Below are 16,848 nucleotides of genomic sequence, written 5' to 3'. Positions count from 1 at the left end.
GTACCAACTGTGAGGTAGTTCTTGATGCTTCAGTCCAACTGCTCTTTCTGAGAGCTCTGAGACTGGTTCACACCAGAGACAAAGGAGTGGAATGTACCATGGAGATAACATTCCAGGCTAGCACAGCAATGTTTGGTCCAGCAGGATTTGGCCTTCAGAGCTGTTTCTGAGGTTACGCCGGTCCTGATAGCTTCAGTGTATGAACTAGCTTAAACAGCTGTTTTTGAAGTTTTAATGAAATGAAATAAAACAAGAAAAAAAATATTTTGGTCTTAATTATGTAAAAGGTGTCAAACCTACTAGAACAGCAGCCAAAAAAAAAAAAAAGGCCTTGGGTCACACTGAATCGCAAGACAGTGGAAAATACTTGGTTCCAATGGTGCCTGTTCCCATCAATTCAGTGCAACCACAATGGTAATGCGAGTTTGGGGAAAGGTCCTGTGCTTCTTTGGTGCGATTAAGTACAGATTTTTTGCTCCATAGACATCAATGGAAACGCATCAAAATCGCACCTACATGATGCAATACTGCAATTTTGTGTGCAATTTGTGCTAGTTGTTATGAGACAGCACTTGCTGGCATCCTAAACAGCAGTGACTAATCCCTGTCAGCAGCAGGGATGAGTTTATAGGTTGTTAAGAAGCCAGTACCTACCAACGTATTAACAACCAATACGGCCACATCCCCACAACATAGGGGGGGGGGGATCCCCTGGCAAAGCACCTGGTGTTCATGTTGATGAGGATAAGGGCCTCTTCCCCACAACCCTGGCCCAATGGTTGTGGTGGGTAGCCTATCAAAAAAAAGAAGCTTATGTGGAAGCCCCCTTTAACATGGGGGTCCCCAGATCCTGGACCCCAATGTAAATAGGTATCGGCTTCCAGATTGCAGGTGTAGGCTCCTTAACCAATGACTCATCTCTGTTAGCTGACAGCAGGGATGAGTTGCAGTAGTAAAACACACATGAAAAACGTATCAAAAACGCACTAAGTCGCACTGCAGCTGCACCAGAAAACTGCATTGGAAATTGGATTAAAATGACACTGTACTAATGTGAACCTAGCCTTATTAATACAAGCAGGGATAACTGACTTAACAGTTTTTATTTGCCAGTGACCCAACCCCCTGTAGGCAGCAATATAACCCAACAGTTGTGAACTCTGGAATTCCTGTGTGACTTAATGATGTTAAAACAAATATTTTTACTTTTCAACAAATAGGTCCATCTGTTTATAAGGACACAGAATACTAGGTGGGGACCAGGACTTAAAATGTATTTGTATGAGATCAACTTACATTGCTCTACTGGTATGGTTATTTTTTTTTTTAATTTGAATTATGATGGTCAAATTTATAACCTGGAAAGAAATCATGGAACTTACTGTTTGTGATTTCTGAAACCTCTGATTCATCTTGTGTGCGTTCTGTATAGCGAATGTGCTTATTCAGTTTTCTTCTGCGCATTCTACTAACCACATTTGCAGAAATAGAACTAATTGGTGAATCAGGAATAATGCCATCCTCGCCATCTTCATGACTGGCCGTTTCTTCCTCATGTGCCTTCAGCATTGTGCTAAAATATTAAAGCAGATCCCAAAATCAGAATATCAGCCAAAATATTTTTATACTTATTTCTGGTATCTGGTAGTTACAGTCTAGTACATTAAAAGAACAAGTAAACTTTAACTAATAAAAGGCACATACTAGCCCACTCATTTTACATTTTAGAAACCTCATAACATATTTTGGCATGATAGCCATGGTCTACTCAGATATTTACCTCCTTCAAGCCATCATAGGCTTGTAGGGGGCTATACACCCAAACAGGAGACACTCTGAATATAGTCCAATTCATGTCTACGGGAGCATACTGTGTATGCTGAAGGCGTTTCTGAAGAAGGTACACAGCAGAGGAGGCAGTCTTTCTGACATAAGTAAGCAGCTTAGGCTACCGGGGCTAACCCTTGTCCTGTAAGCAGTTGTGCTAAATAAAATCTTAAAAACTGCATGGTTATGTCATAGCAATAAGAAATGTCATGACAGAATTTACTTTGTGAAGGAAGGGTGCATAAATGGCCTTATATGCACTGCAAGGTTTTAGTTTCTCAAATGTGCAACAACACAGAAAAATGTTTTCCAAGATAGCCTTATATTATGGTAGGACTGGGACAAAATGAGGAAAGGAGGGAGCGCCGGGCTTGATGTACTTGTTGCTACTCTTGAATCGACTTCCAAACTCGCAATTCTTTTGGATACCAGGCGTTTCCTCCTTTCTTCACGTAGTCCCAGTCCTTCATGCAGAGACAACCTTAAGGTTTTACCCAAAAAAGTAGCTGCTTAAGACCCAGGAGGGTTTACAACTTCTCTCCACCATTGGGCACATTCCTACCGGAAGGAATCCTTTAATTTCACCCACATAACCATTCACCAGGTTTAGACAGATTTAGATAGTCCAGCTTGGTCTCCATCTCATACTTTATATTATGGTAATTCTTTTCATCTACCACCAAATCAAAAGATAATAAATCTGCATCCCTGCTATGAAAATATATAAATTAGTCATATGATGCACTGTCCATCATCTAAATTTAGAACCAGAACAGCTTCCAGTATTTGGCAAGCCATGCAAAGCCCCCCCCCCCCCCCCATTTTTTTCTTACCAGCAATACGACTAGGGACTTCTAACTACCAAATGTTTCCAGATGTAACTGAAAACAGCCAGATTGTTAAAGATTTTGTTAGGTCTGTAGAAACGCACACAGGCATCCCTTTCAACAGTAAACTATTCTCTGCATTAAAGTACACCTGTTACAAGGGAGCAAGGCAGCTTCCATTGCTGGCCCCATTCTTATAACAAAACAATTAAGCTACCATGGTTGACTCTATTCTATTTCTGAGAATTGTACATTACAGGACACAGAGGAGTCATGACTACTTGGGATGTCCCAAAGCACTGAACATGAGGGTTGGGTAACAAGAGCCACCTTTAGGCCAAAACCGGTCTCCGTAGAGGCATAAACAGTAGAACTTAGTAAATGCGTTAACAGAAGATGCCTTACAAACTTAACAGAAGCTTGGTGCTGAATATCGCAGAAAGGATTGATACGTCAATTAAATTGGGCTTTGAGGAGGAAAGGAGGAACCTTTCCCTTTATACCACAGGCCTGTGAAATGCGATGACACATCCACCTAGAAAAAGTGGATCATGAAGCTGACTCTTGCGAGGAACCACAGGCAAAACAAACACAGAATCAGACTGCGAAAAGAAGCTGTACTCTTCAGATAAACTCAAAATGAACAACATCCATAGAGTATAGCACATTTTCCTTAGGATGCTTAGGATTAGCACAAAAAGATGGCAACACATAGCCTGATTAAGTTGGAAGAAAGGAACCACCTTGGGTAGAAAAAGAGCACCAAGGCATCAACACAACCATATTCTGTTGAAGAAGCTGGAAAGGTTCTGTGCAGGAAACAAAGCAAACGTCGAAACACTGTGAGCCGAGGTAATGGCCACCAGAAGCACAACCTTGTTCATAAAGAGCAACAAGGGAATCTCTTAGAGAAGCTCAAAAGGAGAAGCCTCCAAAACAGGCAAGACCAAGTTTAGATCCCATGCAGCCATAGGGGGCCATACTGGCAAAACAATCCAAAATCTTTACCTTGGAAAACAATTGTGCTTCAACAACGGTGTGCCTGTGCAGCCAAATCTGGCTGCTCAGAAGCATTTCCTAGTACCGTTGTCGATGTCTGTGCTTGTCCCCCCCCCCCCCCCCCCCGTCCCACTCCAAATACGAGGTTATGTTTCCCTATGAATATGGATGCACAAGTGTCATTCATGAGAGAGGGAACAGGAGGAAGACTACTACCAGTTGTCCTAGCTGTGTAACTGGAGAGGTATTGAAGTCGCGTGACTGCAATGCATTATAATAAAAAAAAGGTACAAACAGATTTGAAAAACTGTACACATAATGATGGACTTACACTGTTTAACTGATTTGGGGCAGTTATTTAAACACAGGCCTCTTCTACTGTATGTGCATCTAAATCCAAAAGCAAAAATTGAATCTATTGCAGCTCAGAATTCCTTTGACGAGGGGACTGCATTCGTTTCCTTTGTTTTTTTGGCTTTTTTCATTTTATTTTTCACCTGGTATTCTTGAAAAAAACATTTACCTTTCCTGTCCATTTTCTGCTCAGTCTTACACTTTATCTAAAAGAAGCTGTGATTTTTGCTCAGGCTGGACTACAACATTATCGGTCTATCTCCATCACATGTGGAATGAAAAGAGTAATAGTTTACGGGAGACAGATAAAACAATTTCAGCACATATTTTCAGAACTTTTTGAAACCATATTTAGCCTGCAAAATAAATACGAATTCAGCCAAAACAGCCAAGAACAGGGAAGCCGCAATATATAAATTTTTACTCTTGGTTTAGTTTTAAAAAGGACCGTTTCCTGAATACAACACAGAATGTATCTCAAAATACGCTAAGGTTTATGGAACACTTGAGACTCTCTCAGGAAATTCACAGATTGGCTTACAGTTTACAATTAAGTTAGCTTTAATATATACAAAAGGACAGATCAAATAACAAGAGCAGCTCCTAATCTTCTTTGTATAGGAAACTTTCAATAATGTTACAAAAAAAAAACTATCCTTTATTTTAAAAGTAATTACACTTTTGTACATGTAATTTGCCAGAATAAAATCTCAGCATGTGGTCTGGAAATAGAACACTGGAATTTAAAGATGCTACTTACTCTGTTGCCGCCTTTTGCATGTGCTCAAGTTGCTTTGAGAGTCTTTTGTTTTCATCCTGCAGAGTGTTCCTTTCTTCCACTGTACCAACATATCATAAAAATGTCACTATTACAAGGAACATAAAGCACAAAGCCCAACTCTTTGTATGCTATACCAAACGTGTCCCTGCCTATGAACGGTGATATTTTGCAACTTGCAGATTATGTCCATACAGGAAGCAAAGAAAAGTCTCATCTGTTCAATACCTTCCTTGCTGAATCGAAAAAAAAAAAAAAAAATTGTGACATAAAGCTTTTATTTTTGTAATGATTTTGTGTAGAGTGGACATTGCCTTTGTTTTTGCCATCATCTGACTCCATTGAGGACGTTTTTCATCTTACTTTTGATGAAAAGGACAAGGAACAAGGAGAATAGAGTAATCAGGATGGCACAAGCAAGCAATCATAGCCTGCCAGAAGAGAAAACTGCATTTGTTGTTGTAGGATACCATTAACGTTAAAAAGACACAAGCCATTTTATGTACACACCATAGATATAATATCCAACTTCATATTAACTCTATAAAATGACTGCAGTTGTTTTATGAAAGAATAACTTTTAAGGTAGGGCAGGAGAAATGGCAAATTAGAAGAAGAAAGTGAATCCTTACTAAGCTCAGTTATGAGTTTCATGTTCTGCTGTCGAATGTTTTCAAATTCTTGTTGTTTTTTCCTCATGTGCTCTTCAGTTACTGCACAGCGGTCACAAAGCCCAGCTCGTAGCCTAGGGGAAGCAAACAAATCAGTTTAAAAGTATTTTCTGGTTATGAACTGCCATGATGGTAAGTACGATTAAGATGACCAAAAGCATTCCCACTGACGTGGCGGAACATAGAAAACCAACTGTTAAAGAGATTCAAAATAAACCAGAATAAGACTGGGGCAGCCTGTAGCTCAAAGAACCGCCTGAGGGACCTTAAACTTGAGGCTGGCATTAGATGAGGCCTAGACATGCACCTGATAAAACTTAGAAACCATGTTGAACAGAATGCCAGGTGGTGGCCTTACAAATTTGGGAAACAGTTTCTGATGCCTAAAAGCTTAAGATGTCCCCCTGATCTTGTAGAATGCGCCTTGAAAGGAAAAGGTGGAACCCTGCCCTTAAAGACCATAAACTTGAACAATGATCTGTCTGAGCCACAGAGAAATGGCAGAACTAGAACCAGTTCCCCCTTACAGAGACTGCCAGGAATTACAAAAAGAATCAGTCTATAATGGAAGCAGTGGTTGAGTGGTAAACTTGCATAGCACAAACCACTTCCAGGCAGTAAAAAGAAAGGGAAATCTTCTGACCTACTGGAGCCCAGACAGAGAGATGAACAGAAATGTCCTGTTTGAGGTGAAAGGCCAAAACTACCTGAGGAACAGACAGAGCTCTAGGCCTCTATGCTACCTTAAGCCACTTCAATGCCGGGCACTTTTACTCCCCCAATTAACTTTGTGGACCCACTTGTCTTGCAGCAGGAAGTCCACAGATCTAGAAACCAGTGAAGACTCCCCCCCACCCCTGATACGGGTGCGGGCGCATCTTCATGGTGAAGGAGCCTTATCCATGGGTCTGGAGAAGCCAGATCTTAGCTTGCCAGACCAGGCTCGTTTGGATCATTCAGAAGTGGCCCTGAAAGGCTTTGAGCCCTTGTCAGTCAACCCTGAGTGGCGTAAAAAACTTCCAATGAGTTGAGAAGGAAGGCCCATGTCTACAACGCAGTTCTTTGCCCTTAGTAGCCTGCGGAAGAAAATAACTCTTACCCCCTGTGAGACCTTTAATAATGTCATCCGAACAGGCGATCTCCTTGGAAAGGAAGATCAGTTAAGGCCTTTTTTGAAGTCTGATTCGCAGACCAGCACTTGAGCCAAAAGACACGCTGAAAGACCACTGCCAAAACAGAGAGGCGAGCCATCAGGGAAGTGGCATCCAAAGAGGCATCACAGATAAACTGCAGGCCCTGGACCAGTTGGTCCGCCAGCTCAGTAAAGGCAAGGGGGAGCTGTTCCCCCTCCAAGTCACGGTGCAAGAGCTTAGTCCACTCGGTCAGAGTTTGCGACACTAGAGCAATGGTGAATACCGGCCTCATTGACAAAACTGCCAGAGTGCACATATTGCGGGCCACAGCCTCCGCCTTCCGGTCAGCCGGATACTTAGAGGCCGGGGACTCTTCAACTGGAATAATGATTGCCTTGTTCAATCTGGAAACAGGAAGGTCCACCACCGGTGGCACAGTCCACTTCTTAAGAAGGGACTCCTCATAGGGGTAACGCCTAGTAAAGCGCTTCGGGACCCTACGGGGTAGCTTTGGTCATCCCCACTCTAAATGACAATTAGGCAGGGAAAAGAAACACCTTTGCTGCTCTGGATGGCTTGCGAGTGCCAAAGGGTACCTGCGCCTCCGTCGCAGCTTCAGCTGTGTCCTCCATCTTTAGGGTCTCATGCACAGATACAATCAGTGCATCCACCAGTGCCTTTTCGTGCGCGGTCACAGACATGGAGGAATCATCCTCACTATCAGAGGATTCCAGGCACGTGGTTGCAGACCAAGCAGGGTGACCCACGTCCACAGGGGCCGAATCAGATTCAGGATCTAATGAAACAGATGAGAAGGGGAAGGCGGCGCTTTTTGATAGTCTGTCGCCCCAAAAGCCACCTCCAACAAGGACACAAGGGACTCCAGGACCACCATTAGTGTATGGATGGATGGTTGGGACATGGAGGGACCCGAAGCCTCAGAGAGGGGATCAGGTGGGGAAATGTGCTCCAAAGACTCCATGAGTCACCAGGGGGACCCCACAAAAGGTGTAAAATACTGCTAGGGAACAACCCCTACCACGCCTGCAGCACTAACCGGTTGCCAGGCACAAGGCACCAAGCGATTCTCAGCAAAGGGGGGAGAGGACCCCACCAGACTCACCACCCGCAGAACCAAGCGACTACAGCCACCAGAATAATGCACTACACATGCAGCGATCAGGAAGTAAAATCATCCAGGAGTCAGCACCAGGGGATGAGGAGGGGCTCCCACTGCTAAAATCGCCACCCACGGGGCTCCACTGTCATGGCCGCCACTATTTTCAATGGCAAACCACAGCAAAATGGCCGCTGGACTACACAAACATGTGCGCCATGTATAGGAATACACAGGCTACAACAAAATTGTGGCCCTGCGCAGTAACACGAGGCATACAGGGACCCAGGAGGGAGTCCAGGCCTCAGGGACAGATTCGGGCAGGATGGGGGGCCTTGGCAGGAGTCCCCACCAGGTACAACCCACCCGCACAGTCAATTGTCTGGTCGCCAGCGGCGCAACCCCCAGCCCCCCTCGCTAGTAAGCGCCCTTCCCCCACCCCAGGAACAGTGGCCAGACCACCCAAACAGCCCCAACATATGTGGAGGGGGGGCAGGTGGGGCACTCGGCAAGGGGGGGGGGGTGCCTGCAGGAAGGAGGGGAACCCGGGGGTCAGACCGTCCCAAGGAGGGGCCCATGTCTACCCCCAAAACCCTCCAAGGGGAGAGGGGGGACAACTACTTAAACAAAGAACCAGATGGGCATCGCTCCAGACAGAACCTCTCTCCATCGAAATGGGGGGCTGTCGTCGAGAAGGAACGCTGTGACTCGGGCTGAGACCCATTCGTATGTGACCTCGTGAGGAATTTAACTCGCAGGCCAGCCCCCATTCAGTAAGGCTAGGTCGCGACTGGATCTGGATTATCCAGCCTGTCACCCAGTTGGGCAGTTGATTGTAGATTTCAAAGGAAAAATACAGGAGAAAAAATTTCTATCTAAAAGTAAAAAAAATTGCCAGGACCAAAGATCCCAGCACAAAACTAGGTCCTTACTCCTAACTAGGCAGAAAAAACTGAGTGGCTATAGCAGAGAGAGGGAGTATATCCCCTGGAGATGCCCATGCGTGTAGCCAGAATTCTTTTGTGCCTAGTGTCCTACTCTTGTGGGGGCAGTATATCCCAATAGTTATGAATACCAGGAGCTGTGTCTGTCAGTCCCCGTTCACACTGGGGCAACGCTACTTGCCGGGGCGACCTCATAGGTCGCGGCACGCTGCTCGCACCGCGACCTTGGAGCGGCCGGCACGGACTTTCATAACATTGAAGTCTATGCAGGTCGCTCCGGGTCACCCCAAAGAAGCTCCGGACCCTTTTTCTAAGTCTAAGTTTCCGCAGCTTCTCTATGGAAGGCGACCTGTCAGACGACCAGGTCGCCTGACAGGTCGCCCCAGTGTGAACGGGGACTCAATGAGTGAAAGAGAAATGTTTTTCTTCATTTCTGTTGTACATCCTTCAAATAAATAAATATAGTCCAAAATGTATTCTGGTACATTTCTTTGGTGAAAATAACTCAAATCAGTGTATACTATTTAATCTGTAGGAAACCTATAAAGTCCACAAACTAGGATATATATATATATATATACACACACACAGTGGGTACGGAGAGTATTCAGACCCCCTTAAATTTTTCACTCTTTGTTATATTGCAGCCATTTGCTAAAATCATTTAAGTTCATTCTTCTTCCTCATGAATGTACACATAGCACCCCATACTGACAGAAAAACACAGAATTGTTGACATTGTAGCAGATTTATTAAAAAAGAAAAACTGAAATATCACATGGTCCTAAGTATTCAGACCCTTTGCTCAGTATTTAGAAGAAGTCCCCTTTTGATCTAATACAGCCAGGAGTCTTTTTGGGAAAGATGCAACAAGTCTTTCACACCTGGATTTGGGGATCCTCTGCCATTTCTCCTTGCAGATCCTCTCCAGTTCTGTCAGGTTGGATGGTAAACGTTGGTGGACAGCCATTTTTAGGTCTCTCCAGAGATGCTCAATTGGGTTTAAGTCAGGGCTCTGGCTGGGCCATTCAAGAACAGTCACGGAGTTGTTGTGAAGCCACTCCTTCGTTATTTTAGCTGTGTGCTTAGGGTCATTGTCTTGTTGGAAGGTAAACCTTCGGCCCAGTCTGAGGTCCAGAGCACTCTGGAGAAGGTTTTTGTCCAGGATATCCCTGTACTTGGCCGCATTCATCTTTCCCTCGATTGCAACCAGTCGTCCTGTCCCTGCAGCTGAAAAACACCCCCACAGCATGATGCTGCAACTACCATGCTTCACTGTTGGGACTGTATTGGACAGGTGATGAGCAGTGCCTGGTTTTCTCCACACATACCGCTTAGAATTAAAGCCAAAAAGTTCTATTTTGGTCTCATCAGACCAGAGAATCTCTTTTCTCACCATCTTGGAGTCCTTCAGGTGTTTTTTAGCAAACTCCATGCGGGCTTTCATGTGTCTTACACTGAGAAGAGGCTTCCGTCGGGCCACTCTGCCATAAAGCCCCGACTGGTGGAGGGCTGCAGTGATGGTTGACTTTCTACAACTTTCTCCCATCTCCTGACTGCATCTCTGGAGCTCAGCCACAGTGATCTTTGGGTTCTTCTTTACCTCTCTCACCAAGGCTCTTCTCCCCCGATAGCTCAGTTTGGCCGGATGGCCAGCTCTAGGAAGGGTTCTGGTCATCCCAAACGTCTTCCATTTGAGGATTATGGAGGCCACTGTGCTCTTAGGAACCTTAAGTGCAGCAGAAATCTTTTTGTAACCTTGGACAGATCTGTGCCTTGCCACAATTCTGTCTCTGAGCTCTTCAGGCAGTTCCTTTGACCTCATGATTCTCATTTGCTCTGACATGCATTGTGATCTGGAAGGTCTTATATAGACAGGTGTGTGGCTTTCCTAATCAAGTCCATTCAGTATAATCAAACACAGCTGGACTCAAATGAAGGTGTAGAACCATCTCAAGGATGATCAGAAGAAATGGAAAGCACCTGAGTTAAATATATGAGTGTCACAGCAAAGGGTCTGAATACTTAGGACCATGTGTTATTTCAGTTTTTCTTTTTTAATAAATCTGCAACAATGTCAACAATTCTGTGTTTTTCTGTCAGTATGGGGTGCTGTGTGTACATTCATGAGGAAGAAGAATGAACTTAAATGATTTTAGCAAATGGCTGCAATATAACAAAGAGTGAAAAATTTAAGGGGGTCTGAATACTTTCCGTACCCACTGTATGTATGAAAATTGGTGTATATTATTTAGGCTGTGCGAAAGTTTTAGAGTCTACAATCTATGCTTTGAATCATTGAAAAACCAATCAATGTTGATGTACTAATGGCCTATATCAGGGATGGCGAAGCTTGGCACCCCAGATGTTTTGGAACTACATTTCCAATGATGCTCATGCACTCTGCAGTGTAGTTGAGCATCATGGGAAATGTAGTTCCAAAACATCTGGGGGTGCCAAGGTTCGCCATCACTGGCCTATATCATTAATTGAGACCCGAAAATACCAGGAGAGTACAAATACCCCCCAAATGACCCCTTTTTTGGAAAGTAGAAAGTCCAAGGTATTTAGTAAGAATTTTTTGGAAGATTTGCAAATTTGAGGCTTCGGCTTCTTCTACTGGATTAAATCAGTACTCTTTATAAACATTGATTTCTTTATTGAAATGGTCCAGTGAAGCACCAAAAATAAGTTTATTATTAAAAAAAGGATGCGTAACACGTTTTTATATTGCTCTTACGCAGATCAACTTTTTATCCTCATTTGGGAGCTAAGATGGACAATATCAACTGGACCTGAACACAATATTGTCATCAGCCCTACAAAAGCCCTACCTGCTCAAAAGCTCTAAACACTCTACAACTAATAGTCAGTAAGGACTAAAAGCTGGATCCTTGGACATCAGCCGAGTCCACTCTCTCAAAGGTTTCACAGAACAATATTATGGCATGTTGTATAGCAAGTCCTGCTAGTGAAAAAAAGGATTTGGAAGGAGCTTCCAAACATTTATCAGTGGAATCCTTAAACACTGGCACATCCTGAATAGGAACAGGTAGTGTTTTGTTCAGGCAGGATACCACTTGTTCCACAGTGGTAAAGCCCACTTTTTTGACAATCCTCAAACAGATATAGACCTGCAAAGCGTTTGGGATGAGCAAATTTGTCAGGTCTGTCCCAGTCTCCATACTAAACAGAGAAAATATGGCATCTTTAGCAAGGAAGCTATTTCATAGACTGGGCATAAAATAATCCATGAAGGATTTCTCAGACTCTATGTCAGAGAATAAGCCCATAGCAGAAGATTCAAAAGTCACTACAGCTGCAGGGACAGATTCTGGAGTTGATCCGCGAAGTCTAGCATTGCTCTACAGTGAACTCTACCTTCAAGTACAGAAAATAAGGGGGCCACACCTAAAAGATCTATGTGTGACTCAGGAGTAAGCAGGGGACAATGATCCATGCTATCGGTGTCAGGTCACTTATAAGGGACACGGCAGGCTGTCTTGAAACAGACAGTGGATTGTGAGCCGGAGAAACTAAAATTACGACACTGCTCACTTTGTGCTTGTGATCCGACATGTTGTATTGCGATAACAGAAAATACTTAATAGAAAACACCAACTGCTTAATTAAAGTGTTACTAAACCCAGGACCTGGCATTCACTATAACTGGTCTCCCACAGTACATAGAACATGGAAATGCAAATATTTTAGTAAATACAAACTGCTAAATACCTTTTTCTCATCGGCAGTATATAGCAGTGTTCTGACTATCAGTGTCTGGTTACAGCTTGTAGGAGGAGTTTTCATACTCCTCTGACTGTCCTATGAGGCTGCAGGACTCCTGACCCTCTGGCAATGCGCCCCCCCCCCTCCAAAAAACTCTCTAGCAATACACACCAAACTGAGCATGTGCAGAGTGCCCCCAAGGCTCTGTACTATCAGGAGATGGATTGGGGACAGGGGAAGAAGGGGAGGATCAGAGTAGGTAGGATCAAACTGCATTTTTACACAGTGCAGAGGATTAACCGCTTAGGTTCCACAGTGAGTATAACAAGCATGCTTTACTGCACATACAGACTGATTTTACTGTTGTGGGTAACACTGAGTAAAAGAGGTTGACGGGTGAAGGTCACTGTAGGCAGCAGCAGAGATGAAAAGCTTATCACTTGCAGATAGTAGCTATGGCGGAAAGAAGCTACCGCACACTGAAGGAAAAAGGGTGGGACCAGAGTGAGGAATATGTGCGATACTCAAACTATTGACATATGTATGCAATTCCATGGCATGTTAATCCTTTCCATGGAAACTGATGGAATAGGGGATTTATGGTGGTGTTGAACTTTCCCAAGTGGGGTAGTAGTTTCCACTGCTCAGCTCAAATGGCATTCTCATTAAAGAGTCTTCAAAGACTTAGTCATACTAAGGATGTGCCATGGCTCGGGACTTGGAAGGCACTCTGCGGCTAACATATTACCCAAAGGTTTTAGAAACATCACTGACAGTGCCCAGTGCCAGGACACATTCCCAGGAGGCCCATCAATCTTTGAATCCACCAAGGTGTCAGCCAAGATCCAGCCTATCCGTAGATGCATAATCCAGCTTAGCAGCATGTAAATTATATCTTTATTATAAAAAAAATGTTTTGATAAAAATAATAAAACAAAAAAAATTAAATGGCTAGTAAACAAGAAGAAACTTTTCTCAATAGAGAAAATACATCCATTCTCCTAGAAAACTGGCAAAAGAAAAAAGAAGCATGCTGGGAGTAGAATAGGCTATACTTAATTTAAACAAAACAGCTGCTTTGAAAAAGAAGTATGGGAATCCGTTTTTTTTATTCATACTAACTTAGCTGGACGCAGTATCAGTCCGATGCTGCATCTGTCCATTGCCTGCTCTAACACTGAGAACCGAGCGATCCAACACCGCTGATCGCTTGGTTCTCACAGCTCTCTGCTCTGCCCCCCTGCGCTCACTGGAGTGCTGAGCTATGGAGGGGGCAGAAGCGGCCGGCTTAGGCTCTCAGCGACCCGCTGATAGGCTGAGCCGCGTGTCGGTCCAGGCATGTGGGCTGATCTGGACTTTATTGTCACGATCTTGCCCAAGTCTGGACAGGCTCTGTGGCGTCACCAGACAGTGGACTTTAGCCTGCTGTCTGCTAAAAATGGGTCACAGGAGTGCAAAACGATCTGCACTCCTGAGAATCACTGGAGAATTACAGCGAAATTAACTTTGGCTGTTCATCTTTTTTAACTGCAATGTTACCAAATGCATAAAAGATGAATCTATTTAAAACTAAACCTCTTTTTACGTCAATAAAACATGACACACATATTCAGTTTCACCCCCTCCCCATGTGCTTCTTACCGATCTTCCAAAACTTTGATTGTGTCGTGCAGTGCCTTCTGCTGCTCTCTAAGCTGCTGGTTTTTAGTGTAAAATTCTTCAAGTCTCTGGGCATCCCTGCACACACAATCAATATTGGCAGAAACAATAAATAAAAATAAAATAATAAAATTATATCATATATAAATACTACAAACATCAGAAGTCAATCCAGTCTGTAACACAGCATCTGGTAGTTAAACAACATGCATTCACAAACAGAAAAGTATTTAAAAAAATTAGTTACTGCAGTAAGTTTCTGACTACAGGGTGCCTTTACCAATAATTAATATATCTATTCATATTTAAGAATTTTCACTGAAAAAAAAAAAAAAAAAACATGAGAAAGTTGAACATGGCAAAAATATCTGAAGGCTACATCATGTTAAATGACTGACGGCTTGGCTAGAAATTGCCTTGGCAATCATGGTTTATGACCCAGTCTCTCAGAGATCATTAGATTCAATGGGAAAGCTTGGAAAAACATAAGGCATTCATTGTCACACTGGTTATCAGCTCTGAAATATTAAACCTCAGGTATTCAGTGTGGGTCACAGAGAACAGGAATGCCTATATACAGCTATTGTATCTACAATGGAGTGCTTGTCGAGAGATTCCAGCAAACAATAATTAAAGCATTTGGTGTGGTATGCGTTAGGTCACAACTGAAGCTCGTTGACAATATTCATCACCCACAGACACTAGGACTGAGCTGACAAAATATTTTTAGGCACTTTGAAGTACTGTGAGAATCTTTACAACAGTTTGAATGAAGTCTCCAGAGTAAGTACCATGTCCGCAATACATAGCATATTTTTTTTTTTAAATAACTTTATTATACGGAATATACAAGAATCCCACAGCATAAGCCGAACTGCTACAGGGACAGCTCTAAACACTAATTTGCTTATTGTATCCAATTATCAGAACACCATTAACTTTTGGAGATTTGTGAAAATATGCATATTTAGATGCATATTTAGAGAAGAGTGCTTGGACTTGGGACATACCTGTTATACCTGGGCTGTGAAACAGGGGTACTCTTGTACATTTTATATGCCTGCCTAGTCCTCCACGTGTCAGGTTGGAAAGAGTGCACAGAACCAAATGGCATGCAACTAAGCAAGTGTTCACTTCTTTGGTTTATGAAATATAGGACATGCGGAAATAAATCTGTGCCTTAAGCCCCGTACACACGTACCGATCGTCGGCCGAACGATCGGCCGTCTTTTGTCTCCGGGCTGTCGTGTCCACTGAAAAGTGCAAAAGACTGCACACGAATTTTGTCCGCCGACTGCAGAAGTGATGTCATGTGATGGTTAACTTTCCCTGTGTTTTTTCTTTTCTGAGCATGCCCAGTCTTGCAAATCTGCTGTCTGTCGGCCGAATTCTGTACTGACTGGCGAACAATCAGCCGTTCTGGTGTCGGCATACAAAAATTTTAATGCCTGCACAACAGATTCTGTTCAGCCGAAAGTGCGCTGTCGGAAGCATCATACTAACAAGCCGAAAATCGGCCGAACAGTTTCGGCCGACAATCGGTACGTGTGTACGGGCCTTAAGAGTCCTTTAACACTGGCGATCTGATCCGATCCGCCTGTCAGTTTTTCAGGTGGACCAGGTCGGATGCTCCATGCATCCCTAAGGGGCAGCGAATGTCAGCGGAGACATGTCCGCTGACACCCACTTCTATCCGATTCCCATCCTGTCCGTGAAATCCAGATGGACGGAAACCCTATTTTCCATCCGTCTGGTGGATCGGATGAGAGCCGGCAGGCGGTCCCTGTACTCATTCGATCTCCCCATAGGGGACAGCGGAGATATGACAGCTCTGTCTCCGCCCACAGAGCGGAGAAGAAGCTGTCATCCGCCTGCTCAGCGGGGATCGGCGGATCGATCCCCCGCTGAGCAGAGAACGGACCTCGTCGGACAGCGCACTGTGTGAAAGGACCATAACTCTGCACACCCATTCATTTAAACCATTTCCCTTGACACCACAAACTAGGAGACTGTTGCAAAAGCCACAACATATCTGGAAATCACATCAGGGTGCCAAGTGAGAGTACTCGCCCCCCATTACGAGAAAAACTCTTACAATGCTACCCCTGACTTGGAGGGTCTATTAAAATGTCAGAAGGCAAATTCAGAATGCTTAAGAAAATCTGACTATTTTAGGACACTGGTAAATTTTAGATTGAATGTTTGCACAAAAAATATTTCAATGAAAAGACCAATGTTTGAAAATTCAATTTGCTTTTAACACTTGATTTTGGAATGAATGTATATTGTGGAATGAAAACCACATACGCTGTTAGAAACTTGTCCCAAAAAGAATATTTAAAAAATTCCATCCAGCTCCTTTTAAATTTTCTTGTCACTGTGGTCAAAAAACATTGATTTGACCCCACCAGCAAGTAGAAAATCAATCATATGTTCCTAAAAGTAAACATTTCTAACAAAATTCCACTAGTGTGTGGTAAGCTTTAATCAATTTTTAGAATGACAAAAACTAAATTTAATAGATTACTTCATGATTTGACCCATTGAAAAAAAAAAAACAAGAGCTTACAATCTTAGCTAGTAAACATGTGCTCTAATTCACAAGGCACCAGCTACATTATTTAAATTCCAACTCCGAGGAAAATGAAATAAAAATCTGTTACAATAAAACTGGCTATAGATGGGTCTTTTTAAAAGTAAAAAAAAATATATTGAGAGGCTCCTTTATCTACACAAGCGAGGTGGATGAACTCACTGAGACATTGTAATTCTGACAGCAGGCCTCTCCACCCAGCCGCTGTTCGACAAAC

The 16,848-nt window shown here is 43.3% G+C and overlaps 1 protein-coding gene across 1 annotated transcript in view; it reads right to left on the bottom strand.

The window, feature by feature from the left end:
* Positions 1-16,848, bottom strand: part of RBBP8 (RB binding protein 8, endonuclease) — a 145,071-nt gene that overhangs the window by 82,515 nt on the left and 45,708 nt on the right. Inside the window, exons 4-7 of the mRNA XM_082258678.1 lie at positions 14,021-14,116; positions 5,418-5,530; positions 4,768-4,846; positions 1,383-1,573 (exon numbers count right to left, since the gene is read on the bottom strand). Of these exons, the coding sequence (XP_082114804.1) occupies positions 1,383-1,573; positions 4,768-4,846; positions 5,418-5,530; positions 14,021-14,116 (479 nt within the window). The remainder of the gene's footprint in view (positions 1-1,382; positions 1,574-4,767; positions 4,847-5,417; positions 5,531-14,020; positions 14,117-16,848) is intronic.

This window comes from Pelophylax lessonae (genome assembly GCF_965119305.1).
Source record: "Pelophylax lessonae genome assembly, chromosome: 5".
Taxonomy (NCBI): Eukaryota; Metazoa; Chordata; class Amphibia; order Anura; family Ranidae; genus Pelophylax; species Pelophylax lessonae.
Note: the sequence above shows the minus strand (reverse complement) of the source record. Positions and strands in the feature narration are given on the sequence as shown.